General features: G+C 37.1%; 1 protein-coding gene across 4 annotated transcripts in view; it reads left to right on the top strand.

Moving 5' to 3' along the window:
- LOC138060827 (multiple C2 and transmembrane domain-containing protein 1) overlaps window positions 1-15040 on the top strand; it is a 281750-nt gene that overhangs the window by 163064 nt on the left and 103646 nt on the right. For all 4 annotated transcript variants that reach the window (XM_068925257.1, XM_068925256.1, XM_068925258.1 and 1 more), the window contains one exon: window positions 2673-2766. In XM_068925257.1, coding sequence (XP_068781358.1) covers window positions 2673-2766 — 94 coding nt within the window. The remainder of the gene's footprint in view (window positions 1-2672; window positions 2767-15040) is intronic.

Below are 15040 nucleotides of genomic sequence, written 5' to 3' on the forward strand. Positions count from 1 at the left end.
CTTGACCAGATTGTCCACCGTGAGACGATGGGCTTGAAATGTTATTTAGAGCATTGATAAAAGGTGAGCAGTTCTAAGATGACAGCGAGTCATAAGGCTGGTGGTGTGACATTAATTTTCTCCATAACAGAGATGGAATAAGACGTCATGGTGACAAGCTGTCAATCAGTACTGGCCCCTCAGTGTATCTCGATGCCATAGGATGGGGTATTGCTTCTCCCATAATAGAGCTGAACCGAGATGCTCTCCCTGACAGCTGCTGCTGCAGCCATACAGAAAATATATTATACAGCCTTTCATTAAAAAAATAAAGAGGACTCATCTCTAGAGCATTTCAATCTTTTCCCATCTATTGAGGGCTGAAAAGATTCACGGCAAATCGCAGATTCCTCTGCTATGGAAATTTCAGGCTTCAGAAACCATACAGGTTTGGAGGCCTTCAACAATAATCATAAATAAGAAGACAGAATATCATCTGATAAATCATTACTTAAAGTTATGTATTTTAAGTAATGTATTAAAGTCATTTGCTTCTCCCAGAGTCTCTACAGTAACACTGTACGCTATTTTGCTGGTCTCAACTGTCACATTGTGCAGTAAATGAATCTAAATCAGCTGACTGGCTGGAACTGAAAGTTCAAAAATAATTATTCTGTGGGGTGTGAACAAAGGTAGTGAAGTGAAATACAGTAACAGTGCCTTTTTGCAGAAAGAGCTTACCGGGATGGGATACGGAGAAAGGAGGGATGTACAGCATCGTGGGAAGGGGGCATTTGTCTATGTTTGGTTTTGGCTTTGTTTTCTTTCTGCAGCTTGGTATTTGTTTCAGTCTTTGGGAAACTTAAGTAAAATAGCTTTAAGAAATGATGGCATGGAAACCTTTTTAGAAATCCCTTCACCTTCATGAGGGTCTTAAAGCAGAATTATCTGATAGAAGCTTCTAAAACCTGATTATTGTAATAAATGAGAGATGGTGCCAACACACGTTTGAATCAAAACACTGCTATTATCTGTAACATCACCTCTGCTGCTCTCAGCTTGTAAGCACATAAGTGGAAGGTTGACTGTGTGCTGATTAAAGTTGACCGTCAGTACTTGAAATCATCTTTCAGATGATAACGCTTAATCATTTTTAATATGTTTATCCTGTGATAACATGCATACTTATATTTGTATATATGCAGAGTGTGGGTACTACGTGTAACTAGATTTCCTCAGCTTAGTATACCAAGGTCAGACCTTTGCTATAAATAGCAAGCAGTCAGTTGAGGCTTGTGAAATTAATATCAGTGTGTGATTTGACTGTTAGAATTGTCTTTTCATTAACAAGACAGGAACACGTTACATGCCCAACATCTTAATGGGCATGTTATTTATGAATAAATATATCAAATTTTCCAACAACCTAACATTTAATATTGCCTTGAAACAGCACCTTTGATTTTTCAGAACAGTAATGTTGTTCTGATTTTCCTTAACAGTCAGTTTTGCTCTCATAATAAATCTCAGAATTGTTGAGTTGATGTTTTACCTGATGTTTGCATATTCTAGAAATCTAGACTGTACTAAAAACAATGAAAAAGGTTTCACCGGCTTTACAGTAGAACATTCACAAAGGCCACTGGCGTTAAATGTGTCCAAATTTTAAAATATTTAAAAGTAAAGGTAAGTGCTAACACTTACAAATAAGACTTACAAAAAAAAAAACCCAAATTAGGCCCCGTACATGTATGTTTTAATATGTATTTGAAACTCTTAAGTTTAGTCTCCTCTTTTGGAGTTCCTGCCCTAGGTTATTTTAACACTACACGATAGTGTCCTAGTGTCAGAGTTGCTATTAATTGATTGTGGATTCAGAATTATGTCTGCTATTGTGGCAGTTCAAGTTCTGCAACCCTTAAGTTATGTTTGAAGTTCTAGCTTAAAGCATTTGGCATGTCACTCCTAACTGTATGGTACCCTCAGTCTGTTATTTTTAGTTGTTTGAGAAAAAACAGCAGCATCAGAATGCTATTTCTAAGCAGCTTTCTAAAAACTGCATAAGATGAATAAATGGAATTTATTTTACTCTTGTTATATATATTTTTTAAATTTTTTCCTTCCATTTTTAATATGCCTAGATATTGCAGAAATTGGTCATGGAGAAAAAGATTTACTTGTAAGAGTTTCTTGCCAAGAATCTTTTAATTCATTTTTTAATCATTTCACATGGGATTATTATGAAAATTATTAATTTTTTTAGAATCCTCTTTCGATTGTTTTTACTCTTACTGATAGACGTATTGTTCATGTTAAAAATGCTCGCATATAGCGATCAACTACAACAAAAGAAACAGAGGCCCTAAATCACTATCCAAAGAATTGAGGGAGCTATTGTAATGAAAACGTGAACGTGGATTTCACGAAAGTATTCAGAGAGGAAATATGTGATTATTCGTATTAACGTTAATATTCTTAATAAGCTGACAGCATTTGAAATTGTGCTGCACAGCTGTACAGATAGGTGCTATTAGAGGTTTAACGTTAAATGCTAGAATTTGCATTATATTTAATCCTTTGTGTTATACTTCTTTCCTTTTTGGTTAAGTTGAAGTTGAAAGAAACTATCAATACTGCCTTTCTTTTTTCTTTTTTTGCAGTCTAGAATGATTCTTCTTTTTATTGTTATTTAGAGTCCAATGAGAATGTTCCATAACCTGAAGGATGTGGGATTTCTGCAGGTGAAGGTCATCAGAGCAGAAGCATTGATGGCAGCTGATGTCACAGGCAAGGACTCGTTTAGTTTCTGTGAGAGTAAATACTACCCTAAAAGACTAGGCGTTTTTAAAAGTAAAGAAAGATATTTAAAACAGAAGTTCAACTAAATATCGCTGTCTGTTTGCACAATCTCACCGCCTGCTCGTTAAGGATAAATTCCTCAGATAAACAAACAAAACCTTTGTAAGCAAGGTAGCAAGTCACTCTAATGCTAACAGAGCCCTACATAGGCTGTTTTTGAGAAAGGAGAAATAATCCTTTTTCTCCAACAGAGGTCCTGCTGCAAAAACGTTGCATGAGTTAGTTATTCAAGATGTCTTTTCTGGTAGATGTAATATCGAAAATGATCGAAATTAAAGCTGAATTCCAGAGGAGGAGGTGGTGAAAGATGATAGGCTCAGATACTGCTTTAAAGTTGTTGCCAGAATAACCTTTTGGAACTTGCCAAATACTTTGCAAGGCTGCTTTTGGTTTCAAATACTTCAAGTGAATGCAAATTTGTTGTAATTAGTGCTTGTCTATTTCAGAAGGGAAATAAGAAAACACCTTTTTTAAATTCTCTATTTTAAATTATATAAGCTAAGTGGAGAGTCTAATCTTGTGCTTTTTGAAATAAAGAAAATATTTCAGTCATCCTGAACATTTTTCTTCAGAAATATCCAGCTTATCTCCTGAAAGTTTTTTAAAAAAAAAAAAAAAAATCCTATGTCAGAAAATAGCCATCACTGCTGTGGTTAAAAACAAAAAAAAAAGTCTGATCTATACTAATCTAACTGGTTTAACTGCACTTTGGACATAAATGTTCTGTTACTGGAGCAGATGTAAATTTATAGTAAGTTACTCACTTTTTAATGGTTTGGGTAAACTAGAGTAAATATTAGGTAGATTGTTTTGATTGTTTGTTTGGAGTTTTTGGTTTTTGTTTTTTTCCCCTTAGAAAAGGTAACAGAGCAAACATTTTATTCCTGAAACTGATAATCCAGTTTGTGGCACACAAAATAAGAGATTCTGTTTTTGGTGGAGATTGCAGAAACGCTTCCAAAGATTCCTCACTCTGCTTTGACCTTATAATCCAAAGTGGTCTGAACAGAGAGAGAGATTAAGTTATTCAGGGGCAAATGGGATAATTCAGTCCCTGACCTCGGTCAGTCTTCGACTTTTCCAGATCAACATGTCGTTTGTGCTGGTGGAACAAATTTTTTTGGAAATACATTTGATTCAATTAAAGATGTACAGAGCTACCAAAAATTTTCAGATGCTGCATTTAGAATGACATTCAGGAAGACTGGGAAGAACACCCTGTACTTTTCCCCCGTCCTGAATATTTTGTTCTTTAGCAAGAAAAAACATTTATACAGTGCACGTGCTTTTTAAAAAGACACTGCCTTTCAAACATTACAGAAATCATTGTATAGCTTGGATGATAATATTTGGTATTTTGAGAAGAGACCAAAGGCTTTTTATTAACCACTATTGTAATTTATAGCTATTTTTAGTAACCTGTAGGCATGGATGGATAGTTCATCTTCAGATTAGAAGTTGAATAGCCGTATTTAGAAACGGCTTATAATAAAGTGGTTATTTGGTGATTGTTGATTTATAATCCTGCCAATAAAGCATGTTTCCAAAGATTTATGTAAATCTTCATCCTCTACTTTTATTCAAATGAATAATACTTATTAGTCTGAGTAGAGAGCACTGCCATCAGTGATGTAACTTACATGATTAAGGATTGCTTATGTGAGTAAAAACTAAGCACCAGCTTGCTGCTCTTAATATAGCATTTTTTCAGAGTTAATCTTTTACCCTCCCCTGAGTCTGAAAAGCGCCTGAAACACCTGTATAGTACCTATGTGATTTGCTCTGTTTCCTGTCTGTTGGACATATCCCATTTCACTTTCAGGCATTTTTTCATATGAAGTAATAAATCAAAATTTATTGGTTTGGGCTGAATGGATTTTAAAAATCCGTAATATTCCATCATTAAGCATAGGCATAGACAGAAAAAGATTTCTGTAATCTTTTAAGTAGTCATCAATCTTACTACAGTTACAAAGATTTTTTTTTCCTTTCAAAATGTAAAATTTTTCTTTTGTTACCATACATTCATTGAGAAGCATTGTAATACTGTATTAACTCTGTGTGAATAAAGAGCAATTGAGACTCCCGTTGAATGAATGAGTAAAAAGCACAAATTACTTTTTAATGAAACCCTCAATTCTTCTCCTTTCCACAGAAAGCCCATAGCCTTGTTCAGCTGAATACTACTACAGTAGGTCACTTCAGTTAAGCCCCTAATAAACTGTTGATAGTTGGGGGTAGTTTTTTCTTCAGTCTCAATAGCCCAGTGTTGGACAGTGCACTTCAAATCATTAAGGTTAATACAGATCTAAAAAAAAAAAAAAGGGGGGGGGGGAGAGGGAGAGATTAACGCTGGTGGTTGAGGCCTCAGTTTACACCTCCCACGTGTACACGTGCGTTGAACAAGACGCCAGGGTGAGCTGACATTTCAGAAAGGTGTGGGCAGTTTTTCACAGCCTGAGAAAGTGGGCACTGCAGTTCCGAAAACTGGCTGCTGCTAAAAGGTGCAGTAACTGGACTTGAAAAATATTGTGAGGGGAAAAAAAGCAAAATAAAGCTCCCTTCGTTCAGCCTGCGTATAAGAATATCTGCAAAAAGGATAACCGTTGAAGGATGGAGAGTTTTCCCAGCGGGCGGGTGCTTGGAATCTCGGCTGGGTTTCAGGGAGACCTGAAGGACAGGGTGTCTTTCTGGCCTGGGGCCCTTCAAAGAACCGACTAGTATATAAGGACGTTTCCCCTGAAATAACAGTGTCTCTCCAACAGTCATAGAATTCTCTCCATCAATCAAAAATAATTTTAGGACTTGCACCAGTACAAAGTTACGTTCTCTTGCAGATTGGGATCGCAGCAGAAGTCCTTTCCTGGAAAAATATGTATATTTTATTTGAAATTATAATTTAACCAATGGAATGAATACTGAGTGTACTGTTGACTTTTTCTTCTCTTCCTGAGAAGAAAGTTTCATTTAAATCTTCTGTTGTGTTTTAGCTATTCAGTACAGTGCTGTTTTCCGCATAAACTCCACTTACAAGAAGTTTTATTTTTGCTTTCCTCCGTTTCTCCTTTGCTTGCTTGTGGTTCCCTTGGTAGACTGTTACAGTCTTCCCGAAGGGTTCGGCTGTTAGCAGATCACTGACGTTGTAGCGTACATGGCTACAGTGAGACTCTTGTAGGTGAAGAAATATCCTACTAGTACAGTAGAAGGTAAGGTATAGTGGAGTCATCGTATCAGTTGACCTCTCAAATTAATACATATTCTGTTTACTTAGCCCATATGAGTTTTGGAAAGCAACAGACTGTTCACAAATGAAATAGTGTCACTTAAAGCAATAGTCAGGTGAAATGTATTCTTTCTGCAGCAAAGTTGTGTTTAGGAGGAGCGTGGTAGAAGCCTGCTATTTTAACAGACTGTGATTGCATCTCCTTTATTGTTGTAGGCACATTCATCCTTTCGAAAATAAAATAACCCCCCCTCCCCACCTTTTTATTGATGGCAGATTATTGAAGGAAGAAAGCACAGTGGGGAAAGATATGCTACAGGTTTTATCAACTTCAGTGGAAGTCCTGTTGTTTAAAAGAATAATAGTTAACAACTCAGATTCATTAGTAGAGCAGAATGTAAGCTCCATGTGACAGCCTGCCTAGAAAACAGTTTGTTTTGCTGTCTTTGGGCTTTAATTAAGATGTGTTCAATTCTAGTCCCCTTGCTTCTTTCTCCCCCTACCCCCCACCCCACTTGCTGTGTCACAGACCAGCGATCAGACGCTTTCAGATGGTCCAGCCCATGACTTTGACCTTCTGCGCGGTCCAGCGTTCCCTGGGGAACCGTTCAGCTCATGAGGTCTGATTTCACACTTCCAGGATGCCTCGGCTCTCTTAACAATGACAGGGAGACAAAGCCCTTTAGAGCAGGCCGCATGGGGACTTGTTTAAATTGGAAACTAGAGAGGAGTCAAGGAACAAGGTTACAGGCTACAGAATAGTGCTTTTAATAAAGAGCTCACAGCTCTGGTTCAGCTCAAAGAGGGCTACCTCTGTACAATTAATTGAGACATTTATCTGGAGCATCTTAGGCCTCTACTTTCTCACAGAATTATGTGATAAATATCAGCCAAGAGGCAAATGAGATATGCATGAAATGAATTTTTAACACTTTGATTACTGTGTCTCCAGTCTTCGTTAGAAGCAGATTTATTTGTATTTTTGACTTCATTATTAATCAGTTGTCTGTTTTAGGGGGGGTACTGAGATTTCAGAGCCTGGTATGTAAGGCAGATTTTATTACAGAGCCTAACCATAGGTAGATTTACAATCAAAAGCATTTCAGGTTTCATCCTGTCTCCTCCTCTTAAGAACAAAAACTAAATATAGAAAGTGAGAGAGATGTTTTTTTCTTTCTAAGCTGTAAGTATGGAATTCAGCCTCTATTCTAAGGAAATTCCATGTTAAAATTTTGATTAAAGTCGTTGAAGGTAGGATAAAGATACCAAGATGACTAAGCGTGCAGAATTTATAGGATTTTTTAAAAAATCTGTTCTACTAAGATATCCTAATACCACATTTGCAAAAACAGTCTGTGAAATTGTTCCTCAAATGCTATCAGATGTCAGAGCGATATACACAAATGTTAAATTCAAAAAGTCCGTGCATGTAAAGTTGAAGCAATAAATGTAAAGCCTTTTAGAAACGTGGCTCCAAAGGTAATTTGCACTGTCAATTAGTGTAAACAGATTTCAATATACAGTTGAATTATCTTCACAAAAAAAACCAAATCTATTGGGTGGACAGCGCTTTACAGTAGATAAAAATCTCATTTGATCCTATCTGTACAGGTACTTGAAGACATTAGTCCAGTATGTAGTGTTTTTTTTCTCAAAAAATTGCATTCTTTTGAAAGAAAGTTGCAATTTTAAATTACTGATGGCAAAATTAGGTTTTGAAAGCCATTTTTGTTTAACTGTGCTGCATTTGGAATTATGGATCTAGCTAAATGATTTGTGATTATTAACTTGTATGCTTTTTTTCCTGCATATATTCTGCAGAAGTGAGTTGAATATAGTTGTTGCATTGAATCACCTGGTAGGATACCTTTGAACTTTCATGAAAGTAGGCCATTGCGACATGAAGGCAACAACACTGGTAACAGAGGAATTATCATTTCCATTTCATAGATGGAAGAGTAGGAGAGGTTAACTGACTTGGCTAAGGCCCACAGAGCAAGTCCTTGTCAAAGCTGGCATTTGGCATGGGTGCTGTGCTTAATCCATTAGATAAGGCAGCTTCTCATGCTATTGAGCCATTCCTTCTTGTGGCCAAAGGTCATCCTGACTGCTCTGTTGCAGGCAGCTGGCTGGCAGGGAGCTTGGAACAGCACTCGTGACATTAGTGTCTGCATGAGTGGCACTGCCCCCCAGAGTCATGAACTGGCTGTGTTGTCTTCCCCCAAAATAAAGGCATTTTTTGGCTGTGGGGACTTAGCTCCAGGATGAGCAGGCATGGGCAGCAGTAGGGGAGAATCGTAATAACGTATGAAACATTCAAGCAATATTTGAGCCTTCATAACCAGTTAGTTAAAGTTAGTCGAACTTTGTGAGGTCACGGCTCATGAACCTGACTTCTGAAAGCAGAAGTGGAATTGAAATCTTCTATTAAATTTTTAAACTATCCAAACGAAATATATTATCAGTCTTTCTGATTGTAGTTCAATTTTGATGTGTAATTTCAGCTTGGAATAGAGCTGATGATCTGCTTAAAATCAGTTTATAGTCTAGCAAATGCTGGAGTTGGGTTTCTATCGGTCCATGTAACTGTATAAACAGACTGGGGGCAGGTAAATGTTAAGGGACATTCTAGATGTAGCCTGCCATATGGCTCCTTTTGTTGAGGAAAACCGTTGAAGAAACAACATGGACGCACACTGAATCAGTGAACGCTTTTTATATCCACTGTAGAAGTATCTCCACAAGCTCTTGGGAAGCTAGCCTCATGCTATTAGTCTTCCCTTGCAAATGTTAATCCTCATGAAGTACAAGAGGTTTTTCAGAGCACATGTAGTTTAGCCATATCTTGGCTTGGATCTGGTCTGAAAAATAATAGTGTCTATGGTTGTTGTTTATCAGAGTCCATGGCAACTCTGATAAAGAAAACAAGAGCCATTGGAGGATGACTGATGCTCTTTTTTTTTTTTTTTTTTTCTCTCTGACAAGCTGGATTCTCAAAGATTGAAAACAATAAAGCATGATGCTAATAATTATATACAGGATTTTTTTTTTTCCTGTCTAGCACAGGGAATCATCTGGCTGCATAAAACATGAATGTTTCTGTATATCTGTTTATTAAAGTCTCCTCTTTTAACCTATTAACTGAATAATATTATGCAGCTGATATGCATTTTTATGGAGACATGCATATGCTTAATAGTGTTTGAGAATAAAAGACATCAAAACTCAACTTATACAAAGCATAGTGAGCAAGAAATTTAAATTTCAGCTTTGGTAGGCTTTTATCAAGGAAAATTACCAATTGCTTATAAGTAGAGATAGAAAGCAAGTGCAGAAGTGCAATTATGTTGAATTAATGTCCCTGTTTGGAATAATTGGTGTGCCCTGAAATGAAGAATATTTGCTGGGAATACAATCTACTAAGAATCAAAAATGTTTTCTCTGACAACTTCACCCTTCAGGGTTAGAATTTGATGGAGGGGACTACTGAAGTACAAAACCATTTAAGTTGAGCAGAAATGCAAAGTTAATAGTATTGCAATTTGATAATTCGAACATTCAGATGAAGTTCATGTGTATACTTATATAAAGGATACTAGCATCTGAAGTGGTCAAATGCTATGAAAACTCTCATGAAAAAAAATGAAATTTTGGGAACTGAATTTGAGATGAAGCCAAACTTTTTAATGTTTCAGCTGCCCCCTAGAACTGATGTTCTCGACAGTGGGTGGTATCTAGCCTGGGAGATGGGCTGAACTGGGCTCCAGTGACATATGGCTCTGAGGTCAATGCGCCATGTACATTCCTATCAGGACTAGGACATCAGCGCTTGGAGATTCACAAGCTACTAAACTTCTTTAGCTGCTTACAAATGAGTTCCAGCATAGTGAACCAGCTGATCAAGGGTCCTTTCCCAAACTTTTCCAGATGTAAAACACAGCAAAAATATTAGATAATGTGTTGCTATAGCTTCCTGACAAAAAAAAAATTCAGAAGCTAAAACTGGGTGGAGGTTGGGGTTTTGGGTTGTTGGGTTGTTGTTTTGGTGTTCTAAATATTTTGAGAAGCAATTCAAAAGTGTCACTAGTTTAGCAGTTTTAGCAGGGAGGAGAGGTGTTGGCGAGTTTTTTTTGTTTGTTTTTTATCATGAACCGTACAGGAGCTAAACCTCGTACCAGTGGTCAACCTTCTGAGCTCCTGATATTTGATTTCTTTTGTGAAGGACTTCTTGGACAGTGGGGGACTTTAAGAGTGTTGAAGCAGACAACAAATAAGATCTCTGTAGTTCCTGGTTAGCCTCTTCTGCAGAGAGGTAATTCTTATAGGTAAGGTGACAAGCAGAACACTGGTGTTTTAATTTATGTGTGAATACTGTGCCACATGAGGTACACAGAGCTGATCTAAGTGAAGTAATTTAGTCAGATTTAAGTAAAGTAATCTAAGTTTGCACTCCAGTCTTGCTGACTGTCTAAAGATGAAATGCAGTACAGTATAGCACAAACAAGGATGTGTGTCAAATTAGATGAAACATGTGGCATAATGAATAAAATGGAAGGCTTCAACAGCTAAATAGTTCTGCAGCTTTTTCAGCTTTTTTTTTCTTTTTTTAGTGGAAGCTTACATTACAAAATAGACTACCTGCTAGGTGAAGTTCTAAGACAGTTTGGCTTTGTCAAAATTAACGATTGGAAGGCGGTAGGGCGAAGGAGGAGGAATCAGTCAAGAGAGAAGCTTATTTCCCTTCCAGATTATTATAAGTATTATTTAAATTAGCACTTTATTTCTGTCCTTTCAGGAGCCTTTAGGGTTATACAAGTCTAGTCTAAAAAGGATGAGACAGTACAGCAACAGAATAGATTAATTAGATTTGTTTTACTACTTATTGAGGTTTACTGCAGGTCTGATTTCAGTCAGAGAGAAGGTGTACTTCAATGGTTTTATTACCTACTTGGCTTATAAATTCCTTCAAACAGTACTAGGTATAATAGTTAGTAGCCTGATTAGTCCCACTGAGGTCATGGGATTACTCATAAGTGCTGATTTCAGTGGTGCTTGGAATGTGCTGTTAATGTGTAAATTCCTCAAGCAGGTGGTCTTTTTATTTCTTGTACAGCACTGAGCACACATTTAGGGCCAAATTCAGGGCGATTAAATTAGTGGAAGTCTGCCTTATCAGTAGAGAAACTAAGCACCTCTAAGGTCGTCAGATGAGAAACTGGAGGCCTGAAAAAGGCTCAGAGCAGGGAGTCAGAACAACCACAGTAGGTGCATGGACTTTGGTAGAATTTCTCTTAGTAAGAGATATATATAACAGTGGTGATTTAATCTACAGGGAATAGCATACTTTTGATGACAATGTATTTTAGACTGATACAATTGAGCTTAGGTAGGGCAAGTTTAATTGAAGGTTTTTAAATGTACTTTTGGAATTCTTAGATGGATGTCACATACATTTATGGGCAAGCATGGGTCTTTTATATAAAAATGAGTGAAAGAAATGATCTTTTTTTGAAAATGCTGGTTGTAACTAGACAGAAGTTGTCTGAGGCTGGCTTGATTAGTGTGTGTTGTACTTTAAGATACTGGTTTTGAATAACATAGCGATGAATGTATGCAAAAAGATAACTTATTAGATTTCCTTCCTCCTCCTAGAGACTAAGGAGACCTGAGGACACTGTCTTTTAATGTTTTTGCCTTGAGGCTTTCACCAGAGGTAGTCCCATTGCTTTAAATGCTCTTGAGGTATGCAGGTGAGGATGGCTGTCAGAGAGCATTAAGACTGTAGTTATTCTTTCTAATAATGAGAAACGGAAAGATGACGGATGGATATGAGTTTCACCAAATACTTGTAGATTGGTCTGGATTTGCCCTTCTGGTTCTTGTATTTGAGTAACGTTTTTGGGTTGATACTCAGCTTCGAAGAACATTCGTACTTGCAATATGTTTAGAGATGCTGCTGTGACTGTATGAAGTATAATTTTTCTGCGCCCTGGCTGAACTGCAGTAAGAATGGGTGCTCTGGACCCAGCCTCGTGATGCTAAATCACTCTACTCATCCCTCATGCAAGTTCAAAGGGATGTGACCTCTAGGCTGTGAGCCACCGAGTCCGAGCAAGCGCCAAATAGGGCAGTACAGCCCTGAACGCGTAGCTGAGGCATGCTGTCTTTCAGATATGCAGTTTAATTATGAGTGTTTTAGCATATGGAAAAAGCATAGAGGATGGTGAGGAGCTGGCTAGATGCGAGCTTTGCAGCCTCCTCATCTAGTAAAAACAGTATTCCTTAGTAGGGAGGTGTTCATAGTGGGGAAACACGCTTGTGAAGCACACTATTTGGGGTTCCCTTTGTGTGTTTTCACAGTATTTCCTTTTGTCAACGTTAATCTTGAATTGTTTTAATAAATTGAATTGAATTGAATTGGTTTTTAGGGTGAGAGCAAAGAGTTGAAATGTTGAGTTTGAGAGATGGGGTTCTTTTATTTCTGAAAACAATTTGTCCTTGGTTTGATCAAGGACCTTTGAGATAAATGTTACCCTTTGTTTGTTAATTAGATTGATATTCATATAAAATTGTAAGGTGAGTCATTGAAAAAGTGTATGTCAACAGATACAGAAAACAGCTTATCAAATACTTTCTCTATTTTTTACAGAAAAGGGCATTTAGACACTCCAGTGCATCTTCCTGTGTCTGTGTAAAACTGCTAACCACAAATCACTTTGTACAATTATATGCAAATATGACTGAAGATGCTGTAAAAAACAAACAAACAAGCCATAAAATCACCTAGCTCACCTTCTATATCATTTCTGCCCCGTAATTGTAACTATTCTGTTTTCTCTTCAAATATTGAAACTTAGGAAACCTAAATAAACATGAATTATTATAATTTCTTGCAACCTTTTAGACATATTTTGAAGCAGGAAAACACTGAGATTCATGATATGTCTAGCTCTGGTGACTGATGAATTAATCCTGTTCAAGTTTAATAGAAAAGGTTCAGTGGTATGCAGTTTTCTAGAGAAGGTAAACATCGACTCTGACTGTAATTCACAATGTGTTTAAAACAATTATTCTTTATCATTAAAGTTAATAATATGCACATTAACCTCTGATGTAGTTTGAATCAATATTACAGTTTGTGAAGATGTGACCCCTGGGCAGCTTTGTCTAAATATTGATTTCATTGTCATTTGTATAAGGTATGAAACAAATTACATGCCTTTCTAATATCGTTAATGTAGCCCCATTGAGTTACTGAATTTATGGCTTCTTATAATACATGACATAGCATTACCCAATTATTGAAGACACTGTGAAATACAATTGCTTAGTGTGCTAGATTTGATTGTGGAAGGCCAATGCTGCCACTCAATAACTTTCAAACACTTTGCTGTCCAAAGAAAGTCCAGAGACAAGGATGAGCCACTCTGTAGTATGCAATTCGGTTGTTAATTTTCATTAGACAAAATTCCCTTGGGTTCTGAGAGTAGCAATTTATTCCACAGCTTTGTACTAATATATTTGCAGCCTTAAATGAAAATAATACATGCACTTGTATTCTGTGCCAAAGACAAAGGTAAGCAGGCATGAAAGTCAGACAGGCTAGGACAATCATCACTGTGCTGTTTAAATTTACTTGTAAGGTACCTGGTTGTCTTATCAGTTTCGGTTTGCTAATCTGTAGGATACAAAATGATCGATGCAGCATTAGGTCATTCTTTTCAGTTGTTGGTGGAAGTCAAAATAGGTAAAAGGAGAGACGCCATCTCTGTGCTCCCCAGTAATTATAGTTGTCATTAGCCTCCTAATTTGAAATATCAGTTAAGTAAGTTACTCCACGCTGTGGTTTCTTCTCTTTGTTGGCTTTTGCAAACGTCTTCTCATCATACCGCTCATGTCTTTTTTCTGTCTGCTCCTTCCTTCGTAGCTGTTCCTCAGGTCTTCCTCGTGACACCTTTTTCCTTTCAGTAGATTTCAGGGTTTCACAGAGCGTTGTCTTTGATACCTTCACTTCTCTTCCTCCTCGCCTTTTTGGAGAACTTCTCCATTTATGCAAGTAAACTACTGTTATGTGCAAGACTCGCACATCTGCTTCCTTCCTCCTTCTTTCCAAACGCAGATCTTAACCTGGTGGATGTCTAAGAAACATCTAAATGTAACTTTTCAATCTTACCCCTCAACTTTTTGTCCAGATGATTTCTCTTGCTGTCTCTTTGGTTGGTATCTACGTGCTGTTCATCCATTGTCGTTAGATATAAGCTACTTATTTCATGTTCAGGGACTCATCCCCACTTCCTTTCCCTGTTCTCTTTCGTTAGATTAAGAAAAAAACGATAAAAAATACCCTTCCATCTCCAGTCTAGAGGATACCACTTTTATCATCTGTGTTTTACATTTCCAAAGCAGTAGTTTCATGCTTTCTCCTGTGGTGACTTTCGGTCTGAGGGACCATGTTGTAAATAGGTGCAAAACCCCTCATTGTGCTGTAATGTATACAGAGATCTCAACCATATTTGAACTTCTGCTGTGCTGAAACAGCAGCCCATCTTTCCAGCTGAAATTGTCTCGTCGTTTAATTGTACTTTTCCATTTTCTCTGGTCTTAGCCTTTTATATGATGCTGTAAGGTTTAGAGTGTCTTGAGGGCTTTTTGATTTTGGGGCAGAGGTTCTGTACAGCAGGAAACATGTAGGGATAGTAACCTTTGGATATCACAGGTGTGATGTTTTTACAAATAATGTGGAGTAATACACTTCCTACATATAAAAATGCTTTAGTTAGGTGATCGTTACAGTCAATATAAGATTGACACCATTAAAGCTAAGTTTTCTTAGCTGCCTCAGAAGGGTGCTTGGCTCTTTTTTCATGAGAGTAGTCTATTTGTTCCCTTTTTTTTTTTTTTTGACAAAAAAATGTGCTTTTATTGAAGGATGTTAATAGATTACAGGGATGAACAGTCTGTTATAATCATCTTGAATAT

The sequence above is a fragment of the Struthio camelus genome, chromosome W (genome assembly GCF_040807025.1).
Source record: "Struthio camelus isolate bStrCam1 chromosome W, bStrCam1.hap1, whole genome shotgun sequence".
NCBI classification, from domain to species: Eukaryota; Metazoa; Chordata; class Aves; order Struthioniformes; family Struthionidae; genus Struthio; species Struthio camelus.